Source organism: Xiphias gladius, chromosome 24 (genome assembly GCF_016859285.1).
Source record: "Xiphias gladius isolate SHS-SW01 ecotype Sanya breed wild chromosome 24, ASM1685928v1, whole genome shotgun sequence".
Classification (NCBI taxonomy): domain Eukaryota; kingdom Metazoa; phylum Chordata; class Actinopteri; order Istiophoriformes; family Xiphiidae; genus Xiphias; species Xiphias gladius.
The window spans coordinates 14,262,384-14,281,890 of record NC_053423.1 but is presented as its reverse complement, the minus strand read 5'-3'; the positions used below and the strand labels follow the sequence as shown (position 1 = coordinate 14,281,890).

Genomic DNA, 19,507 nt, shown 5'->3' with positions numbered 1-19,507 from the left:
TGTGTTTGTGATCTCAATGAGTCCCTGAAGACTGGATAGGGAGAGGTGGGTGTGAGGTGGGGGTGGCTGTGGAGAAGGTTAACCTCACTTTAATGAGAGTATGCATAAGATTGTAATTTCAGCAGAGCAGTTTAAAGCTACCATGACCCCCAGCCTGTCTACCATCATCAACACTGCAAAAAAAATCCCTCTCAAACAAAAAATACTTCATAAGATTTCTTGAAACCAGGTTAAAAATACAGCCATTAGAACTGTTTGACCTCAAAAGTTCTGTAAAAAACACTAGTCTTCATTAGCTTCTTCTCAGCAATCAAAATTTAAATTAGAGTTAAAAGTCATTAAAACTACATAAATTGTCTTTTCATTTGTCTTTTTGCTCAGTGTTGGTGTTTAACAACATAAAAAAGAACTACAAAGAAAAAACAGAAGACCATAAAATAGGACAAGAGTTCCTCTTCCTCTGGTTCTGAGGAGCTTCTCTGAAAGGGCAAAACAGAGATTTATGCACATGCTCTTAAAACAATTACTTTTCAGAATTTGAAACAAGCTCATTTTCTATCAGAAAAAAAGGTATAAATTAACTTACAACATTTGCAGATTTTGTTCCACTTGTTAGGCTTGACTTCTCCGTTGAGTAGCAGACAAAATGACTTACACTGATAATCTTGTTGTCGGTTTTTAATCAACATGCCCCTACTGTCGTTTTTTTAAAACCCCGAACAAAGAGAGAATTATGAATATCTTGAAATAGTCTTGCATAGTCAGCCATAAATAATCCTTCACCCTTCTTCTCAAAGCAAATCCAACAACATTTTAACCCTGAATATGAGATCATCCTTACTTAGATACATAGTTTTGGCAGAGTCAAACTTAATGTCTTTCTCTTTCCACCCCCTCTCTTCTCCTCTTTCCATTATATGTAGTATTATTATTGATACTGAGTGCAAACTGCCTGAAAGGGAGAGAATTGTATAAGCCATGATTTTACTGCTTCCTTTTCCACCCAAACACACCCAGCCAACACTCTGGCTTGCCTGTCCCACAGTATCACACTCAGCGAGTTAATCCACCCCCCCCGCACACACACACACACACACCTACTACAGACAGTAGGTACTGAAAAATAAAAGATCAGGAGTGGCGTTGCAGCAGGGAGCAAATGCCATTCTTCTCCATCTGAGATGTTATACTACATCTCTGTACAACCTTTATAGGTATATTTGAACTTCCAGGAACTTTTGACTGCATGATTAAATTGTACTTATATTCAAACTATTGTAGGAATTCTACTTTAAACACAGAGAGAGATTAGTAAGAATTTGAACTGCTTGATTCATTACCAGAATTAAACAATTGTTTTTAAAGACTGAGTAAGTTCATGGGAACTGAGGAGTGATTAAAACGTTGGGTCATTGTCAAACTAAACCCAAAGGAAGCGTCTTCTAAAAGAGGAGGCAGCACTTGGTGTAAAAAGCCAAACCTCTTTAATTATTGGCTCACAAAACAAAAGGTGACATGGTTGAGCATTTTCCTTTCTTTATTTCTTCTTTTATTTTCAGCAGATGTGATTACAATCACTTGATTTTTCCTTTCTTTTGAAGGAAACTCCTTTGGGTTTATTTCCACAATGTGTAATATTTAACCATTCAATCAGCATATCAACCCAACCCACCCTCCCTCTTTCTCACGCACGCACACACACACACACACACACACACACACACACACACACACACACACACACACACACACACACACACACACACACACACACACACACAGCCTGACTCCCCCTCTTCTTGGCTATCGGACATCAATCTAGCCAGCACCGTCTGCTAAGCCTCACTGGGCAATTAACCACATTGAGAGTGAAAGCTCTAATCAATCTCTGGCCTTCTCCATCACACACATATATAGACACACACACACACACACTCCATTGGTGTAAATGTCTCGGCCGTTTATGCAAGCTCGGAGCAGTCCAAACAGCACTTTTGAAACCTGCTGTCCCTTCAAGGACACACATAAAAAATACTGACACAAATACACTCTCAGTCTCTTGTTTGCTTTTACTTGCGTAAATTACGTATAAAAACAGATCAGTCATGTAAATCCTTCCCTGCATTTGACCAGCAAGATTAGAGCTTCACAGAGGCCGCCATGCACTTAGTTCACAACAGACTGGTAATTTACTCCATACGCCAGTCTCTAACATGTACATGTCTTTAACACAGTGGAGTTAGCTACAGTTACAGGTTACACATTTTATCCCCAAAATTAAGCTTTTTAATATAAATTTGAAAATGGTGAATATTTTGAAGGACTCTGCAAGCAAGATGGTTTTGATTTTGTCAAAACAGAAAAACAATTCTTTTCCCATTATGTTTTGCAAATCTGCACAAGGGGAACTCAGGCTAAAAATGTCTCCAAGTTCCTGCAACCCTTTTGCCTGTACATGGTGTGGGCTAAATGTGAACTGTTAGGAGATGCTGTAAAATTCAAGCATCCCTCCACAGCTTGTCTCATTGATTCATGTGGGCCTAAATGTCAGCACCAGCAGGGCAGAAGACCCTGGTAAACCCCCTGAGAGTGCAGGGTGATGGGGGCTAAAGGCAGTGTGTTTCACAGCGCCGTCTCAAAATAGCCTGCTTGACTCAGACACTGTCAGAGGACAAGACATCACTGAAGAGGGGGCTAAAAGAATACTCTCATATAAAGGTACTGCAAAGATTTAAAATACTTTGATATATACAGCCCAAGGATTTACCTGTAAATAAAGGATTAGGATTCATTTTACTATGCATTAAACATGTACAAAATATTGACCCGTCAGCTATTGATTTGGTGTCTTTGTTCATGCATTCATGGGTAAGTTTAGTGCTTTGATCATTTGGGGCGTTATGCTAAATCTACATCAAACACAGAGAAGGAATCGATAGCTCTTCCTCGTTACATGAATGATAATGAAATCAGCATGATTGCGCGGATGCTGGTGATTGATTATAGTCCCGCTTTGAGGGGTTCCGGGAGATGCCGAAGCTGCTCTTAACATTTCTTAGTCATACCTATACACTGGTTTCCTCACACAGAGCAAAGCCATGGAGGAAAAAGTGACTTTGAAACTTGAAATTGCCTGTGGATGTGAACGTCCAGGGTCAGCCTTTCACCCAGTGTGAGCTCAAGGAGTGCTTGAGGGGGCTAAACATTCTCAGACTAATAAAGAAGCACCCTCAGATCAGAGTGTAATGAAACTTTTCAAAAGCATTAAAAAAAAAAAATTCAAGCTCATGGTGCGCTAGGGGGAAAATCCAGTGGCTCACCAAGTCAGTGGATTTGATCCTCTCCATACCACACTACTGTACAAAATTTCATGGCAATTTATCCAGTTATTGTAAAGGTATTTCGCTCTGGACCGAAGTCGTGGATTGACAGACAAGCCTTGGTGCAGTTTTTAGGTAATCAGTTCTGGTAATATGTGCCTAACGATGGGTTAAAAAACTTACATACCGTTTACAAAAAAACATTACCTTATAGTTAGAGGTCTCTTCAAAGCCACACAGGCCACAATTAAATCCGTGTCTTTTTACACTATACTACACTCACACACATTGCTCTTAACTACCTCCGGGGTTCATACAGAGCAACCATCCCACTCAGTACATTAGAATAATGACACAGCGAGCCCACTTCTGGTGAGGGGGATGAGGACGCCCAGTAAGCTGACAGTAATTGCAAAGTGGATAAAACAAAAGTGTGACTATTACCTGAACAAATAGGCATGAGTGGAGATACCCCAACATCATCTCGAAGATGCTGGTGTAAGCTTTGGAAATCAGCTGGTATTCTGATAAAATGTGAAGGTACTTGCCCTCGAGTAAAAATAAATAGGGCCAACAGTGCGTTCCCATTATCATTTGTTTCTTATTGGATATGGTGAGACAGCTGATCAGTTCAATGGGAGCAAATAGGACTGGAGGTGTGTAGCTGAGCTGGGGGATCAAGATGTAAAATTCAGACTTACAGGTAAGAGCTTGTTTATTTTGGAGCAGCAATTCACAAAGCGGGGTGCAGATACCCCTGGGTGTTCTCATGTGGGGCTCCAGAGGGAAGGGCTTAATCGGACTGCTAATGTATTTACTGATCGTGGGAAACAAATGTGCAAGAAATTACTCTGCTCTGTTTACCACCACATGTAGACTTGAGGCTTTCCATACTAAATAATAACTAGCTAAAGCTTTCTCAGGTGAAAGATTCCTAAAAGCATAACATTTTAGAAAATGCAAGTCTGTGCTCTAGTGCTTAACCACACGGTAAGAGTTTGTCGGGGTGGTGTGGAGCGTAGGGGTTGGGAGCTGTAATTTACATAAAAATTTGGGAACCCCTACCTTTTTGTCCCCTGGTTTCTCGTGAGAATTCTTTATTTAGCATTCTTGAAATGTGCCTATTTTTGCCTTACAAGTAAAACTACCCAGGATACCATGCGTATACAGTATCAAAGACATGCGGTTGCTCCTCATGAGATCATGAGAGGAAATGCAAAACAATCTGAGGCCACATCTCATAGAGTTTAAGTCCTTGATAGCCTAAGATCACATTACCTCCATGGGGATATAGGAACACCTTGAAAACACAGGCTTTATAATACTACCAGAATAAAGAAAGTATAAACATAATTGTGAACACCCAACCCTCTCCCTGAAACATTAAGCCTCAAAACTAATATATAGGAATTAAAACGCACCATTTTGTGTAAGATCAGTACAAACTGTGTATTGTAATTACCACAAATGCAGTTTAAGTCCATAAAAGAACATGGTATAGGAATATTTGGCAGTGTTTTGTGTTTAGGGTTGTCTCATAAGGATTTTGAAGTTGCCGCTGAATGGTGGCGGCTTTGATAGGCTGAGAGGCTCAGGCTTGGGGAAGAAAGAAGCTGGTCTGAGTCAGTAGAGCAGTGCAGCTGGAGAGCTCTCTCGTCGACCGCAGGCTCCAGCCAAAAAGACGTGACCTAACGTTTTATTTTTAATTTTATTTATTCATTTCTCATCGTGTCTTCACCTCAAACAAGATGTAACTTGTTGACATCACCTCACCTATATTCATGTATTTTAAAAGAGCCGGGAGCGAGTGCGCAGAGACGAGAAGCCGAGCTGTTCTGGCGAATGCAACTTATTGTGCATTTGTTTTGACTATGTTATCCCCAAGTGAGTTTGGGTTCAGTCCGTCTCTGTTCGTCGTCGACCCTTGAATTTTGGGATTTATCTCCGAATAGTTTAAGGGAAACACCGAAGGAGGATTCTGCAAAGCCAGCAAGCTTTTCCTACAGAGCCGGGGATTTAAATCGTCATTTAGCGGTGCTCCGGGAGACACGAGAGTCAAAGAAAGAAATTCATGTGGCCATTCTCTCTATAGCCAAACATTTTTGGGGATTGCATAATGAGCAAGGAAAGACCTAAGAGGAATATCATTCAAAAGAAATATGTAAGTAAAAAACACCTTTGCCTACAATGCTCACAAATGCAGTCGCTTTATTCAAGTTTGCTTTGCTCGTCTCGATGAAAATGCATAAACTTTCATCACGGACTGTGAAGGTTGCCATCGGGCAGCTCGTGTACTATTTGGGTCAGAAATCCTTTAAAAGGCAGCGGCTACAAGTTACCTCAGCGTGGTAACAGTTAGGTGGGTTTCGTCTGAGGAAAGAGCGATGTTTGTTCGGGGTCTGCGTTGCAGCGTTTCTTCGACACCAGACATGTTTTAGGCTCTTTGAACATCGGGTCCTTTGGGGTGATCGCCTCGCTCGTTTCGACCCGCTTTCACGCGTGATGGGGGGATGCATCGTGTGTCTTGGCTGCGTGATAAAGCTATAAAAGGTTTTAAATTAAAGGACTTGGCAAAGTGTTCACAGAAAGGGCTTTTGTTCGCTCCCCATTTCTTCCTATTCAGAGCCGTGAAGACAAGCCTGTCGGCCATGGCTCAGCTATTTCAGCTTCCATTTCGTCCCATGCTGAGCATTTTTAATCTCCGCTTTAGACTGAGCTCTCACCTTGAGAATAATATATGTAAAACCACCCTCACGCCGAAGCTCATGCATAGAGTTTATGTTGGAGATAGCGCCGTGCCTGTGGGTGCTATGTATGTATGTATGTGTTTTTTTTTTTTTTTTTTTTTTTTGCTGCGAGGCTGGCGAACCGACATGTTTCGCGGACTGCTGTGGCTCTTTAATTTTTTCTCCATAGAGAGTGAGGGAGAGGAGGAAAGGGGGTCATGCGATTCAGCGTATTCGTTCAGTCCACCCCCCCCCCTCCCCGCTCGAAACCCGTGCGGGGACACTCGTGGCTCTTGCTGTTTATGCGGTTGTCTTCGCTATTAGTCCTACTGTTTATGAGCAGTCCGCGAGGGTCCCCGGCAATTCTGCTGGTCTCCGTGTGACCTCTGCGAGCGAAGCGGCTATTGCAGTAGCCCGCTGAGGGATAACTCCATTTTTGCAGTGCTACGGGGGATTAGCTCACGAGCGTTTGGGTCTCGTCCCCAGCTACCGAATTCGCACGAAGCGCAGCGCATTACGTAGCCGGTGTGACCGGGCCACGGTTTCCGAGCGATCCAGTCCCTGAAAGCGGCTGTGTGCAGTCGCATTGCGGAGGCTCCTGTACGAAGCGATATCAAGAAGGAACCATTTTCTTTTCTGCAAGCAACGCCGCCGAATTAATGGTGAAAGGGCTGTGAAGTAAAGTAGTTCGGCTTCGCCTGGGCTCAAATTGTGGTCTCGGTTCAGGCTTTGGTCTGCCGAACACCCGTTTGTCCCCCTTAACAAAGACTTAAACCTTGCGAGCTGCGAGTGGCTCAGCAGATCGCTCGTGTGTCGTTTTTCGGGAGGACTACACGCCGGGCCTCCGTGCTCCGGCTTCAAAGTTTGCCGCACTTCTTTGATGCCCTTTTATAAATGTGTTGCTGTGAATTATGGTCGCGCGCCCGATGGACACATTGCTGCGTGTTTTTAATTGCACGAGGCACAGCTCGTCTGGAGCTGAAGTCAGCAGAGCTAACCGCCCCCCCCCCAACCCAACCAACCAACCAACCCCCAGCCCGACAACACGTCGAGTGGATCTAAAAAGTGTGCTTCCCCTTGCAGAAACTTGTGTGACTGAGCAAATAGAAAACAGAACCAAATTCATTATACGCTGAAGGGAAATATTAGAAAAGGCCAAACCGAGCAACAGGTTTGTACGAGCAAGCGAACGATTAGACTAAGTACACAGACGTTTGTTTCCATGGGTTCAAAAAGATTTCCTCTCAATTTAACTGGGGATTTTTTCAGTTCCTCTCAGCATCTATAGTAAATTGAACACATGTCACGTCAAAGCAAATGAAAGCCATGGCAGTGTTTCTACTACGAATAGACTGAATGCTATTTTTGTCAAGAACGTTTCCAGTTTTTCAAGTGTCCACGTGGTTTCTGCCTCGTAATAAATATCCTGGTAAAAGTATAAACAAATAGATATGTCAATTAGCAACATCCACCCCAGAAGAGAATAGCATCGAGCTTTTATTTGACCACTTCTGGTCCAGTTCCTTCTATGGTATTATCTTATAACAGAAAAAAAAAAAATCCCTCTGCTGAAAGGATGCAATTTAAACACATCTGTATGTCCCCTTAGGGACCGCATACATCATGTATGAATAAATGTATTGGCATCAACATTTATTAGCTGGAAAGTAACACAAATGTGAGCCATCCCAATGAGGACAAACAGATGTTTAAAATGCCTAAAAAAGGAAATCTGACATGGTACACTGTATCTCTCTCTTGTGTATTTTTTTTTTTAATAGATATGTTCCTCTGCAGTCATCAATACCCCACAGTGTCCTTTAGGCGTAGTCAGCCTTGACTTTTTAAATATTCAACCATGACTAATTTTTTTTTTCTCTGGCCATGACCAAGTAGGTTCATTGACATTAAGTGACTAAACTTGAATTGCCACGTGTTGGAAAAGTGGGTTGAATATTGAAAAGATAACAAAGTTTTTGATCCTGTCAAGTTGTTTGTAAGCCTTCCTCTGAACTGAGGAAACAGGATGTGCCATAGAAATAATGACTAACTGAAACAAAAGTCCCCACTTAAAATTGAGCCAGACTACGGCAGCCAATGGTGTCACACTCTCTAAAACTGGATGGGGGTTTTTATTTTATTTTATTTGGTCTATTCATAACTTGGTTGTATAATTAGAACTGGAGCCAGAGAACCAGGGCCGGGAAAATGGTGTGTCTGTGTGCCCGCCTGCAGGATACATGTTTCTGTCCTCTTTGTGTGTATGTGTGTGTACATGTGTGTCACATCTGCGATGTGTTTTCAGCAGCTGCAGCTGATGCATTAAGTCTGACCTGGACCAAATAAGGCTCACAAATGTGCATTTCTACAACAACCTGGAGGAGTCCAGATCCCCAAGCCCTCCTCCAGGCTTTGAGACAGGACTCTTGGCCCCTACTAATTCCCCCCTCCCCCCCTCCCCTATCCCTCCTTAATTAGCGTAAGACAATTATACATGCTTGGCTTAACCATTTCCCCTGAAACATGGGTGTGAGTTGTTACCCCCCTCACCACCCCCACCTCGAGCCCAACAAACACCCACTATCTGCTAATGATATTAAAATTCATCAGTCATAAAATTATTAAGAAAGGGGGATGAGTCCTTTAATAAAAGCAAACAAGGCAAGGCAATTGTCATTTTCCGCTAGGATTGATAGACGTCATTGCTAACAGAGCCAAAAAGAAAAGCCAAATTGCCCCGTCAGTTTTTTTTCCGCTGATGCTTCGTCACTAATGTCAGGTTGAGTGACACTGCAGCAGCAAGTGTGCACACTTTATCTATGTGCTCCTATTTAAATGATTAAAATTTTTTTATATTTGTTGGTTTTTTGTCTTAATGTGTTGGTGCCTTTCAAGCTAGTGGTTTTGGGCTGGGTGCTGTGTAATGACAGAGGCACCAAGAGCTAACGTGCGGCAGTGTTGTTCTGTCTAACGAAACATGACACACACTGTGTGTGTGTTTGTGAATGCATGTAAGCGAGAATAGCAGGAGAGCATGGCAGAGTGCAGCCAGGGCCATTTTGTGCAGAGTCGGCTCTTCCTGTAGGCCCCAGCTGGGGCTAGGCCTCTGATTCAAAGGTTGTGTGTGTGTGCATGTGTGTGTGTGTGTGTGTGTGTGTGTGTGTGTGTGTTTGTGTGCATGCATGGTGTATGTGGGACAAGCACAGCTGCTGCAGGGGCCTTTACAAATGTAAAGAGGCTGTCAGTGTTTGTTTCATCAGGCGCACAACTGATGAGGGCCAAGTTGAAAATCCATTGCACTGTGAGTGTGTGCGTTGAGCATGCACAAAAAGAGGAAACAAAAACAGAGAGTGGGGGCAGAATGGGGAGTGCAAAGGCACAGACTCTCCCCCTCCTCTCCTCCTTTTCCTCTCTTTATCTCCCTCTCTCCCTGTCTCTGTTTCGCTCTCTCGTTCTTAGGCTGTCCAAATGAAATGTGGGCCTCATGTAGGACCATGAAGAGAGGGTCACAGGGTTGTTTTTTCACCGTGCCTGTGCCTCAATGCGCTTCATTTAACCTTATGTTTCAATGCAAATTCTTCTTTCAGAAGCTCCCTTCTCCTCACGTGTGCAACATGGCAGGGTTCACTTTGCAAACTCCCTGTCACTATGGCTACCAGGGCAAACCAAAGTGTGCTGTGAAAAAAGCAATGTGTTACTACCTGTTTATTTGACCATACACTGTGGTTTCAATCCACGTGGCACCTGTGAAAGACACTATGGTATTAGATAAAAGTGCTTTCGATATGTACTTCTTCATTTTCTCTGTGTTGCTTTATACAGGACAGTTATTCTATCAATCAATCCCCACGCAGAGTATAAAGTGAGTGGTCCAAGTTTTGGAACCAGCAGGATGTAGCGGGGCTAGCCTTAACGCAAAATGCAACAGAGGACAATACGTTTTAATTTTGAAGGTAACATCACCCAGCTTCATTGTTCAGTAATTTTTCATCAGTGGAGAACAAAAACAAAGCAGGGCTACTTTGATTATGTTGCCAAACTGTATCAGTGTGGCATGAAAGTAACTGCCAAGAATATAAAAAGTCCTCATGAAGATCGCCAGCAATTTACATACGATGGAAAATAACTAGCACAAACCAGGAGTTTGTGTGTCAGTCACACTGTGCAGTGAAAACATAAAGCATATTTGCTTCAGATCAAATTCTAAGAAACAGGAAAACACAACACATAACCAGATTTATTCTGCTGCCTTATCTCTTTGTGTCTTAGTGACAATTCCATTTCTAGTGCACTGAAATTTCTCTTGTGAACTGAGGTCTGGCAATAAAATAATTACATGTATAAGCCCCCCCTCCCCTCCCAACAATTTTGTGTTAAAGCAGGGAGGAAGCAGTCCTTCCCACGCTGCAGGCCCAGCCTCACGTCCCTTTGGCCTCATCTATCCTCTCTGGGCCTGCTGACAAGCACTGCCAGAAAAATTTCGAGGAGCGAAGCTGGCCAGCCTCTTTTAATTCAGCCTTAGTTATGTATATATTAAGGTTGTGCTGAAATGAGGAGATGGGAAAGCTTTTTTCCTTAAATAAAGTCTGCTTGCCAACAGAGGGTTTACTGCATCATTACAGACGCTCTGTGAGCTGCCGGCTTCAATTTGGAACGGCGATGGATGTTCAGAGGCCAAATGCATCACCACTCAGCATTTTCCTCTGACATAAATACAAACTGTCTCCCCGTTTACCCTCTACTATCTCTGCCTCCCTATTCTTCTCTCACATCTTTCTTCTACAGAATTATGTCACACACAGAAACTCTCTGTTATGCAATATGACCTTTTCTCTTTATCAGCTGTTGGCATTGAGCACCATCTCCGGCTCTTTGGTGGCACCAGCACACACGCACAAGCAGAGGCAAAGGTCTGTAGGTGTATACTTGCAGTCATCGGGTGAGATAAACCGGTTCTAAGGCCAACCTTGCAGCATATCTTTTAGATATCAGCAGCGTAGGTTTAGAGGAGTAATGACGTAAAACTGGGCGTGACTGTCTTTGTTATAAACTATGTGTGTTTCTATCATGAGGAGTGCGTGTGTGTGTGTAGGCTTTTGTAGGTGTGTCTTACAGCATATGCTCCAATAGTTGGACCCACAGCATGGTTGGACACAGTGCGGTTGTGGGCGGCCAATGCTGGTGGGGGCATGTGTGTGTGTGTGTGTGTGTGTGTGTGTGTGTGTGTGTGTGTGTGTGTGTGTGTGTGTGTGTGTGTGTGTGTGTGTCACGTACACCACGTGCGTTCCCTCCGTGCTCGTCTTCATTCTTCCGAGTGATTTATATCCTCCTGCTCCTTTGGGTTTGGATGGAGATGGGGGAGCAAGACAGCTGGTCAGGCCCTGAGAGGCTGTGTGTGTGTTTGTGTGTGTCTGTGTCTGTGTCTGTGTGCACGTGTGTGAGTGAGTGAGTGCGTGTGTTTGTCTGTGTTTGTGAGTGAGTGAGTGCGCGCGTGTGTGTGTGTGTGTGTGTGTGTGTGTGTGTGAGAGAATGAGTGAGTGGTTGCCACAGCTTATCCGTTCAGGATCCCTATGAAGCTGAATCAACACTTTAGCTTTGTCTTTGGTTTGGCCTTGCAGGCTTTATGGGGGCCCATGAAGGACATTCAGCAATAGTAGAAAGAAAAGAAAACACTTTTTTTTTTATTTTTTTTTTTTTTAAACCATATCTTTCTCCGAGCATTGCGAAATATGTATTCTTGTTTTAAGAAAAGACACAGAATAATCTAGCAAATCTTCAGCTACTTTTGTTTCTAGTTCAAATCAAATTTCAGTTTAGCCCTGGGCTTTCCTTTAAGCTCTGTAAAGCAGAAATAGGAGGCATTAAGTTGTTTTCACCCGTTTTGAATCACCAAGCTATTGTAGCTTAGACTGGCATTAGCTTTTAATGACCATTATGTACATCTCTCAGACAACCTCTTGACCGATCTCCGCTCACCTTCTCCCCACTCTTCATCTCAGCTCCATCAGTTTAATAAACACTCCTTACATTTTCATCCTGTGGTCAATCCCAGCTGATCCTCTATTGTGACACCATCGTCTTTACACATCCAGTGAATTAAGCCTCGAGGGATGAAGCAACAGAGCAGAGGCTCAGTCCGTATCGATCCTCTATTACTCCCTCTCTTTCTGCCAGGAATACCACAGTTTCATTCTCAAATATATCCCAGTAACACTCCGCAGGCAGCATCGTAAAACGTCTCGCCTGTGATGCTAAGATTGGGAAAACCTGAAGCTTTCTGCCATTGGTATTCTCAAGAAAAGCCATATGCTTATTTATATTCATTTTATCATTCAGTGTACATTCATAACTGTTCTTGTAATGCGTTATGGTCTCATGAGCTTTCTAACAAGTGTAGTACTCTGTGAATCATTCTTTTTATGATGGAGCAGTTTGTTTCTTCCTGCCAACAAGCCACTGGCCACTCTATTCAGGTCCTCTTTGGCACAGCATTGCCTTGGCCGATGAATGGCTCTCTCATTTAATCTCTCATGAGGGTATTTTCCAGTGATAACTTTTTTTATATTTAACTATCATTATCCCTCTTTTTTTTTTTTTTACAGCAGTCATTTGTGGCTCTCCAGCATGCATGGCTAGTTGTGGAACGGTGACCTCCCTTCCGTTAAAGAGCTCTCGAATGCAACCCTTTTTCACCAGGCATTTGGCCCCTTGTGAGCGAGACCTTAATTCAGGATGGCACCCCCCCATCCCACTAACAGGGGAGTAATGAGCCAGTGGAGCTAAGTGGCTGGGTGACCACTGTTGCTGCCTAGTCTCTACTTTTCAGCCCTTGCTGAACGTTAAAACAAAAAGTAGAAGTTGTGGTGAAGGTGGCGTGGTATAGACGTTTTATCCATGGCTTATTGATTTAAGGCAGAATAGCAGTTGTAAAACTTGTGGTTTTTGACTGATTTAGAGGAAAATGACTGGTTACAGAAAAGGTGGTAGCGGCATCTGCACCTCACTCATACCGATTATACATTCTAGACTGTATTTAGAGGCTTGGGCAAGAGCATGTATTAATGCTGAAACATAGTTGGGGGAAGGGACTGTTCGTGCTGAGTTGTCGGATGTACTGGTTCCCATGTCAGCTCAGACTTTATGTGAGAAATTAGGGGGTAGTGGTAGTTCAAGACTGTAAGAGGCAGAATAAAAGGTTTATTTGATTCACAGGTCAATATATACACATTCTGTTTGCATCTACCCTACATCCCCACCCTCCATCTGCCATCAGAAAAGCATTACCCCCCCCCATCTTGTTTTGTAATAGAATACCAAGAGCATTTTTTTTCCTCTGTTCCACTCTATCTCTCTCACCTCCTCCGGCTCAACTCATTCACTCTATTACTCAGCGCAGCTGAAAAGGGAGGAGAGAGGCGTTGGGAGCTTTACTGCGGGATAACGCCGGAGAGAGGAGGGAAGAAGCCGGGGTATTTTCTCCTCGCCTAGCTGTGAAATTGACTCAGTTGCAGAGGAGGAGCCATTGCACGGCATCGGCAGGATGCTCCCTTGTCTTCGCACTCAGTTTTAATTTTACTGATTATGTGTGTTTGCATGCGATAATCATTTGCTTGAAAGATCAGACTGCGAAGCAACATGATTATGTTGTTGGCAGTTTTGCAGCTCTCTTCTCTCACTCTCCCACTCCTTGGGCATCTCGCATTCTTCCATCTGTTTTGTTTTGATTTGGTCTGCCAAAGTGAACTTTAGAGTCCTCTCCAGTTTGATCTTACACAGCTGTGTGAATTAACCCCATCCACCACCACCCTGCTAGAGACACATACCCCCAACATACTAACATGCATGCACACTCATAATTTAGCCCTCTGTGGTTGTCATTTTGCACTCGGTAATTCTTGTCATTTTGTTATACCTTTGCAAAAGTAATGGAGCTGTGCTGTGACATTCTGCTCAAATTTTTCATCCTTTTAAACTTCTTATGTGAAGCACTTTGGTGGTATCCTTGGGATTGGTCCTGTTTTATTTATATAAATGGAAAGCAGAATTAAAAACAGTATGAACTGACAAGAGTCAGTACAGGAATATTGATTTTCCTTTTCTTTTTTTGCCTATTGATTTTTTTTTTTTCTTTTTTTTTTTTTTTTCTGAGCAATAGGTGCTTTTTAAGTTTTTCCACTGAGAGAAGCAGAGTGTGAATCAAAGGTATTGTTCCCCCTGTTTTTAACCTCTGCTCAATAGATGAGGGCTTTCACAATTCTCCCGGCTGTGTTATTTCCTCCAGGCCTCACAGCAGGGGGCTAGAGTGCATGGTACACTGAGGGAAGGGCGGCAGAGTCTGGGCTGAATGTCTGGCCGGCCTCCCCTGGCCCTGGATCAAACATCACAAGGCCCAGGGGGGAGAGGGCCAGCCCTGGAAATCACAACCTGTGATCGTCAAGGAGAAGAAATCCAAGAGGATAGAAATAATCAAATTAGGCACCATCTCAAGTGGAATATCCACACTGACGGCAGTAAAAGCAAGGCCTGTCTGCGGATCTGTTGTAATAACTGTCTGTATAAAATGCAGCCCCTGAAAAAGCACGTGCACATCACAAGGGCTGACGCAGGCCAATTGTTTGAGAATGTGGATAGGAAATGAGGTAAACAGTGGGTGAATCCAAGCCAGACAGTTGTAGACCCACGCTCACTTTCATACATTTAAAATGAGTAATGCAGGTGTTGGTTAGCACTTAAGAGAAGATCGAAACAAACTCTGGGTAAATATCATTTGTAAGCCAACTAGCAGGAAGTTACCATGGTGATGACTAAGTCTACCCCTCCAGTCGCTTTGCACTCTATGCCTCTGTTGTGTATGTGTAAGTGGGATGTGAGTGTGTGATTGGGGGGACTTATACCTCCCACCCCCAGGTTTCTATAGAAACTGACATGCTGACAAGGTTTCTGAGCAAGTCAGAAAGCTCTTCCTTTTTGTTTCACCTCATGAGGGTGTGGTAAATCAGCAGATGAAGAGTAAAGTTATATTGTTGTTGGAGCAGCTGGGTCCTGGCTGAATTCTGGGGAAGTTACTAGATCTATCTTGCAATCGTGTGAGTCAAAGAAATCAAGTGTGTAGCCATGAAACTGAGAAAATGTAGTTGAGAAGGGAATTTTCATGTACAAAAGTCAGCATCCTCTGTGCATGATTGTTTTCTTGTAATTTTTAAAATAGAAATTTATAAATTTAAGAATTCAATTTGCAAGAAAAACAGGAAAAAGTAAATGCACTGTTTTCATTATTTTCATTTAATTCCATTTGTAGAGCCTTTTCAGACAATAAAAAATGTGCGTTTTTGTGAACATTGTTTTATATTTAGCCATCTGGTTGTCTTGCGTTACCTAGCTGTTGTGACATCTATTCAGTAAATTGCAGTAGTCATAAGATACTGGTAAGCTTTCACAATTTTCATTGTTGGTCTATTTCCTGACAGTAGATCAGCTATTTTACCATTATCGACAGTCATTCTCATTTTGAACAAACACCCCCACCATTTAGGCACTGAAATCAAGTTGTGAAATTCCATATTACTCATACCATTCAGTCATATATGACAGTTGTTTTTAATTCTGGTATTAAATCCTGTCTTGTTCCTGAGGTGGAGATGTGATGCATGAATTCGTTATATGTCATAGTCATGCACAAATGCATTAACAAATATGAATTAGAAGTGAGCAGTAGCAAATATGTGTATATCTACTCATGCTGAAGTGTTGTTTTGTCAATGTTTCATTACGATGAGTGACCCTAGCTATGAGTTCATTTACGATTCTAATATCTACAATGAAGTAAATGTATTTCAAACAGCAGCTGTGACTTGCATTTTTTACGTGGCGCAGCATTGTGTCAGAACATCTTGTGTATGTTGATTGGCAACTTCAAACTAAATGACCATAAAGGATCAGTTCACCCTATATCACAAAAAACATATATTCTCACTTGTCCTTGCAGTTTCACTTTTTTTTTTTTTTTTTTCCCTTTTTAATTTGAGTTTCATCATTTCATTTCTTGGTTCCATTGGGACTATTTCTTTCCACTGAAAAAAAATTGACTCAAAGCTGTTTACAGCAAGTCTGAGGATTATTCATAGTAACATGGATATTGTGCTTGGTAAGACACACTGCTGTTGAATTTTTTTTTAATCTATGTTTCAGTGTTTTGAACGGCACATAAAATCCCATTCAACTCCATGGTATTTAGGTGGCAGAGAAAGATATCTCAAAACCTCGGCACATAAAACCAAAGCTATCTACATGGCTAGCTAACACTAGGGTTGAATGAGAAAATTGTGTGTGGTTTTTTGTGATTTGACTGACCCTTTTAGTACATGAACTAAACTACTATACCCACAACATAAATGCCTGTATTAAACCATGTATGTTGTTTAGACAATTAAGGATCATCTCTACACATCAAATCAAATTATAATATTCATACAGATTGGAAAAATTTGGTCATGAATTAAGTGGCAAGTCTTTCCGAGGAATAGGTGCAACCAGTAACATTAAGCACTGGCCACAGCTAGGGTGGGCTGCACATCAGATGATGAACTACAGCTATCTAACTCAGTCTATTTGATTTATTATACTTCCAACATCATTAATTGATCTATTTGAAAGGTTAAGTCTAACCTAGACAGAATATATCTAGTTATGAGGTTTTTTAATTTGTAGATGACTACCACCTAGCCAAGTGACTCATTAACAAACCCACAACTACCAAGTGATATCATCAAAACATCTCTCCATTAATGATGAAACTGTACCTGTTAAAGCCATGCAGCTTGAGCTTGAGCTGGCATAAAGTTCACACTTTTTTGAGCTACCTTTTTCTTCTCTGTGCTTGGACCTATATTCATTTATTTGAGTTCCCAACCTGGCTCCTTTTGAGGTCAGTTACTAGTGATAGAGCTGCTATCAGCATGTGGGTGCCTCTCTCTTCTCTAGGTTGCTAGCTACACCGACGCCATCTAATCGCCCCTCATGCATCACCTTCATTCTTCATCCCAACTGCACCAATGCCATTTTTCACCTCTTCACACACTCTTCTGCTTTCCACCTCTCCCTACACTGCCTGTTCCTTCTCTTTTGCACACACATTTTCCTTTACCCTGCCTCGTTATGCTTATGCATCCTCTTTTCTTGCTGTCTCTCACCTTCCTTCTGTCTGTCCCCTGTATTCTGTCATCATTGACCCCCCCCCCCCTTTTTTTTTTTTTCTCTGGGCCCCACAGGCCTCAGAGACTTTGCCTTTGTGTGCAATAGTGGAGTGAAGGGAACAAGGGGTGGGGTGAGGTACCAGGGTTTTGTCCCAAGCTGCGAGGTGAAAATCATTTCTTAATTGCCTCTTGTCTTTTTTTTTTTTTTTTTGTATCAGCGGTTGTGCCGGGGAACGGACTCCTGGGCCTGCACTACAAGTCCCTAAGCAAAGGAACTCCCTAGCCTAAGCCCTAGCTTTGTTTCATAACGTTTTCTGGCTACAGCGTAATCTGCAGTCATACAGCAGCATGCTCACGCACACACAGACACACACTCACACACACAAATAGAGGCTTTAAAAAGGCTTAAGATGTTGGACACAGCAGAATACAGAGGAAAATAGGCTTTGGATGCAGCACTAAGAGGTCTAGGTGAATTGTGTAAATTGATGGTACTTCAGTGTTCAGCACAGTGCATAGGAATGTGTGAAATTTCAACATTGTCTGAGTTCCCGACTAACACTTGTGAACATGTTGACCTGCTGCTGCTTTTGCTTTGATTTTTTTTTTTTCTTTTTAAATTTTTTTTAAAATTTATTAATTTTTTTGTATTTTCTTTTTTTAAATGTAACAATTTGATATAGATTAAAAAAATTTTGTGTCTTGTATAACAGCAGCTTGGCCCTCACCACAATTTCTTGCAGCTGTCCAAACTCTATTTTGCATGATAAAAATGGCCTTATCACTCATGGCTTTTCTAAGTGATTTCTTCTTCCTGTATGAACAAGTGCAATCTGGTTTTAAATCTAGTTTCAGTCACTTAAGCTTCTGACGTGGTCATGTAAGGCTATATTAAAATGTTGCTTTTGGTGATAGACCTAAGTTATTTCTCAACATTTATCTTTCTTTTAACATTTATCATACTGGCAACGAAAGTAAACTGTGGGTCTGTTGAATGTGTTTAACACTTTTAACCCATTTGTATGAGACTTATGTATGTCACAGGTTAATTTTTGGTTGTTGCGGCTCAGAGACTGATGTGCCTAGACAAGGGAGTAAGTCGCTTGTATGTTATTTAACGGTAAGACTGAAGTCGCATCCCTACTCAAAGTACAGTAGATTCCAACTCATGTTCTCCCATGTCAGGAGGAAGGTTGTGATGCCAGTTTGGATGATGCACATGGACCTATTCAGACTGACCACAGAGGCAGGTTGAACCCTTGTCACTGTAGTGGTCTGAAAGGGGTATTTGTGTTTCCATGGTCAGGCCCTGTTCCTGCTTTTCCTGTCAACTGTCAGCCAAGGGCTGCAGTGGCTTCCATTAACCACCACACTAACACGTAATCTTATCTCCCTGACAATATGCATTAGGCTCAGCCTGCTGCCGGTTAACCCTTTACAGGCCCCAGCACAGACATAGTTTTTCTTTTGTCTCCGGTAGTGTAACACTGTATGTTGAAAGGAAGTGTTGTTGTTTGGGGTTTAAACTTTGGCTTGTTGAAAAGGCCCAAACAAAGTTTGACTGACAGGTCATATTCTGCATAGGATCAGGCTGTCATAGCTGCTTTGACATAGAAGGAGCTTATCTCCCTCTTGCCTCCTCCTCCTGTCAACCCCATAAAGAGGATGTATGAATTTCGGGGCAGGCTACTTGCTAGTTGCTTGACTATGTTGCTCTGCAGCACAGTCAGACACTCAGCCCCCAATGATCTCCATAAAATCTGTCTCCCACTCTCCCTCCTTCAGTCTGTCTCGCTCCCACTCCCCTTTTAATTTTATTCAGCTGGAATATCCTACCTCGACCCTGATTGTTGTTTTCTGAGAGCTGGAGCAGTGTTGTTGTAACATATTCATTTAGTCTCCCTCCTGTGGTTCTGGCAAGCTTCACGGTGAAATCCATCCACTGCTCATTTTTATGGGGAGCAAATGTGTTGTAGCTACTGCGACTGCTGCTGGCTTTCCTTTACACTGTATTTACCAGTGTAGATGGATATCTCCCCAGCAATACATTTGAGAGATGACGCATGTTATATACACATTTAATATTCCCTACAGGTCATGCTTGTGAATTTGATTAGCGTGGCTGAAATATGATGGTTGTGATATCGAGTGACTTGGCCTATATTGAATTTTTAATCTCAGTGTCAACTTTGGCTTACTTGACATGCCATTTCTCCTGATCAGTGTTGTTGGAACTGGAGCAAGAGAATTCTTTGGTGCCTCATTTTTA

At 42.3% G+C, this 19,507-nt stretch overlaps 1 protein-coding gene across 3 annotated transcripts in view; it reads left to right on the top strand.

Moving 5' to 3' along the window:
• The first annotated feature begins 4,964 nt into the window (after positions 1–4,964).
• The window catches only part of jarid2b (jumonji, AT rich interactive domain 2b), a 104,600-nt gene continuing 90,057 nt past the window's right edge, over positions 4,965–19,507 (top strand). For all 3 annotated transcript variants that reach the window (XM_040122725.1, XM_040122724.1, XM_040122723.1), the window contains exon 1: positions 4,965–5,481. In XM_040122725.1, coding sequence (XP_039978659.1) covers positions 5,437–5,481 — 45 coding nt within the window. In that variant the 5' untranslated portion in view covers positions 4,965–5,436. The remainder of the gene's footprint in view (positions 5,482–19,507) is intronic.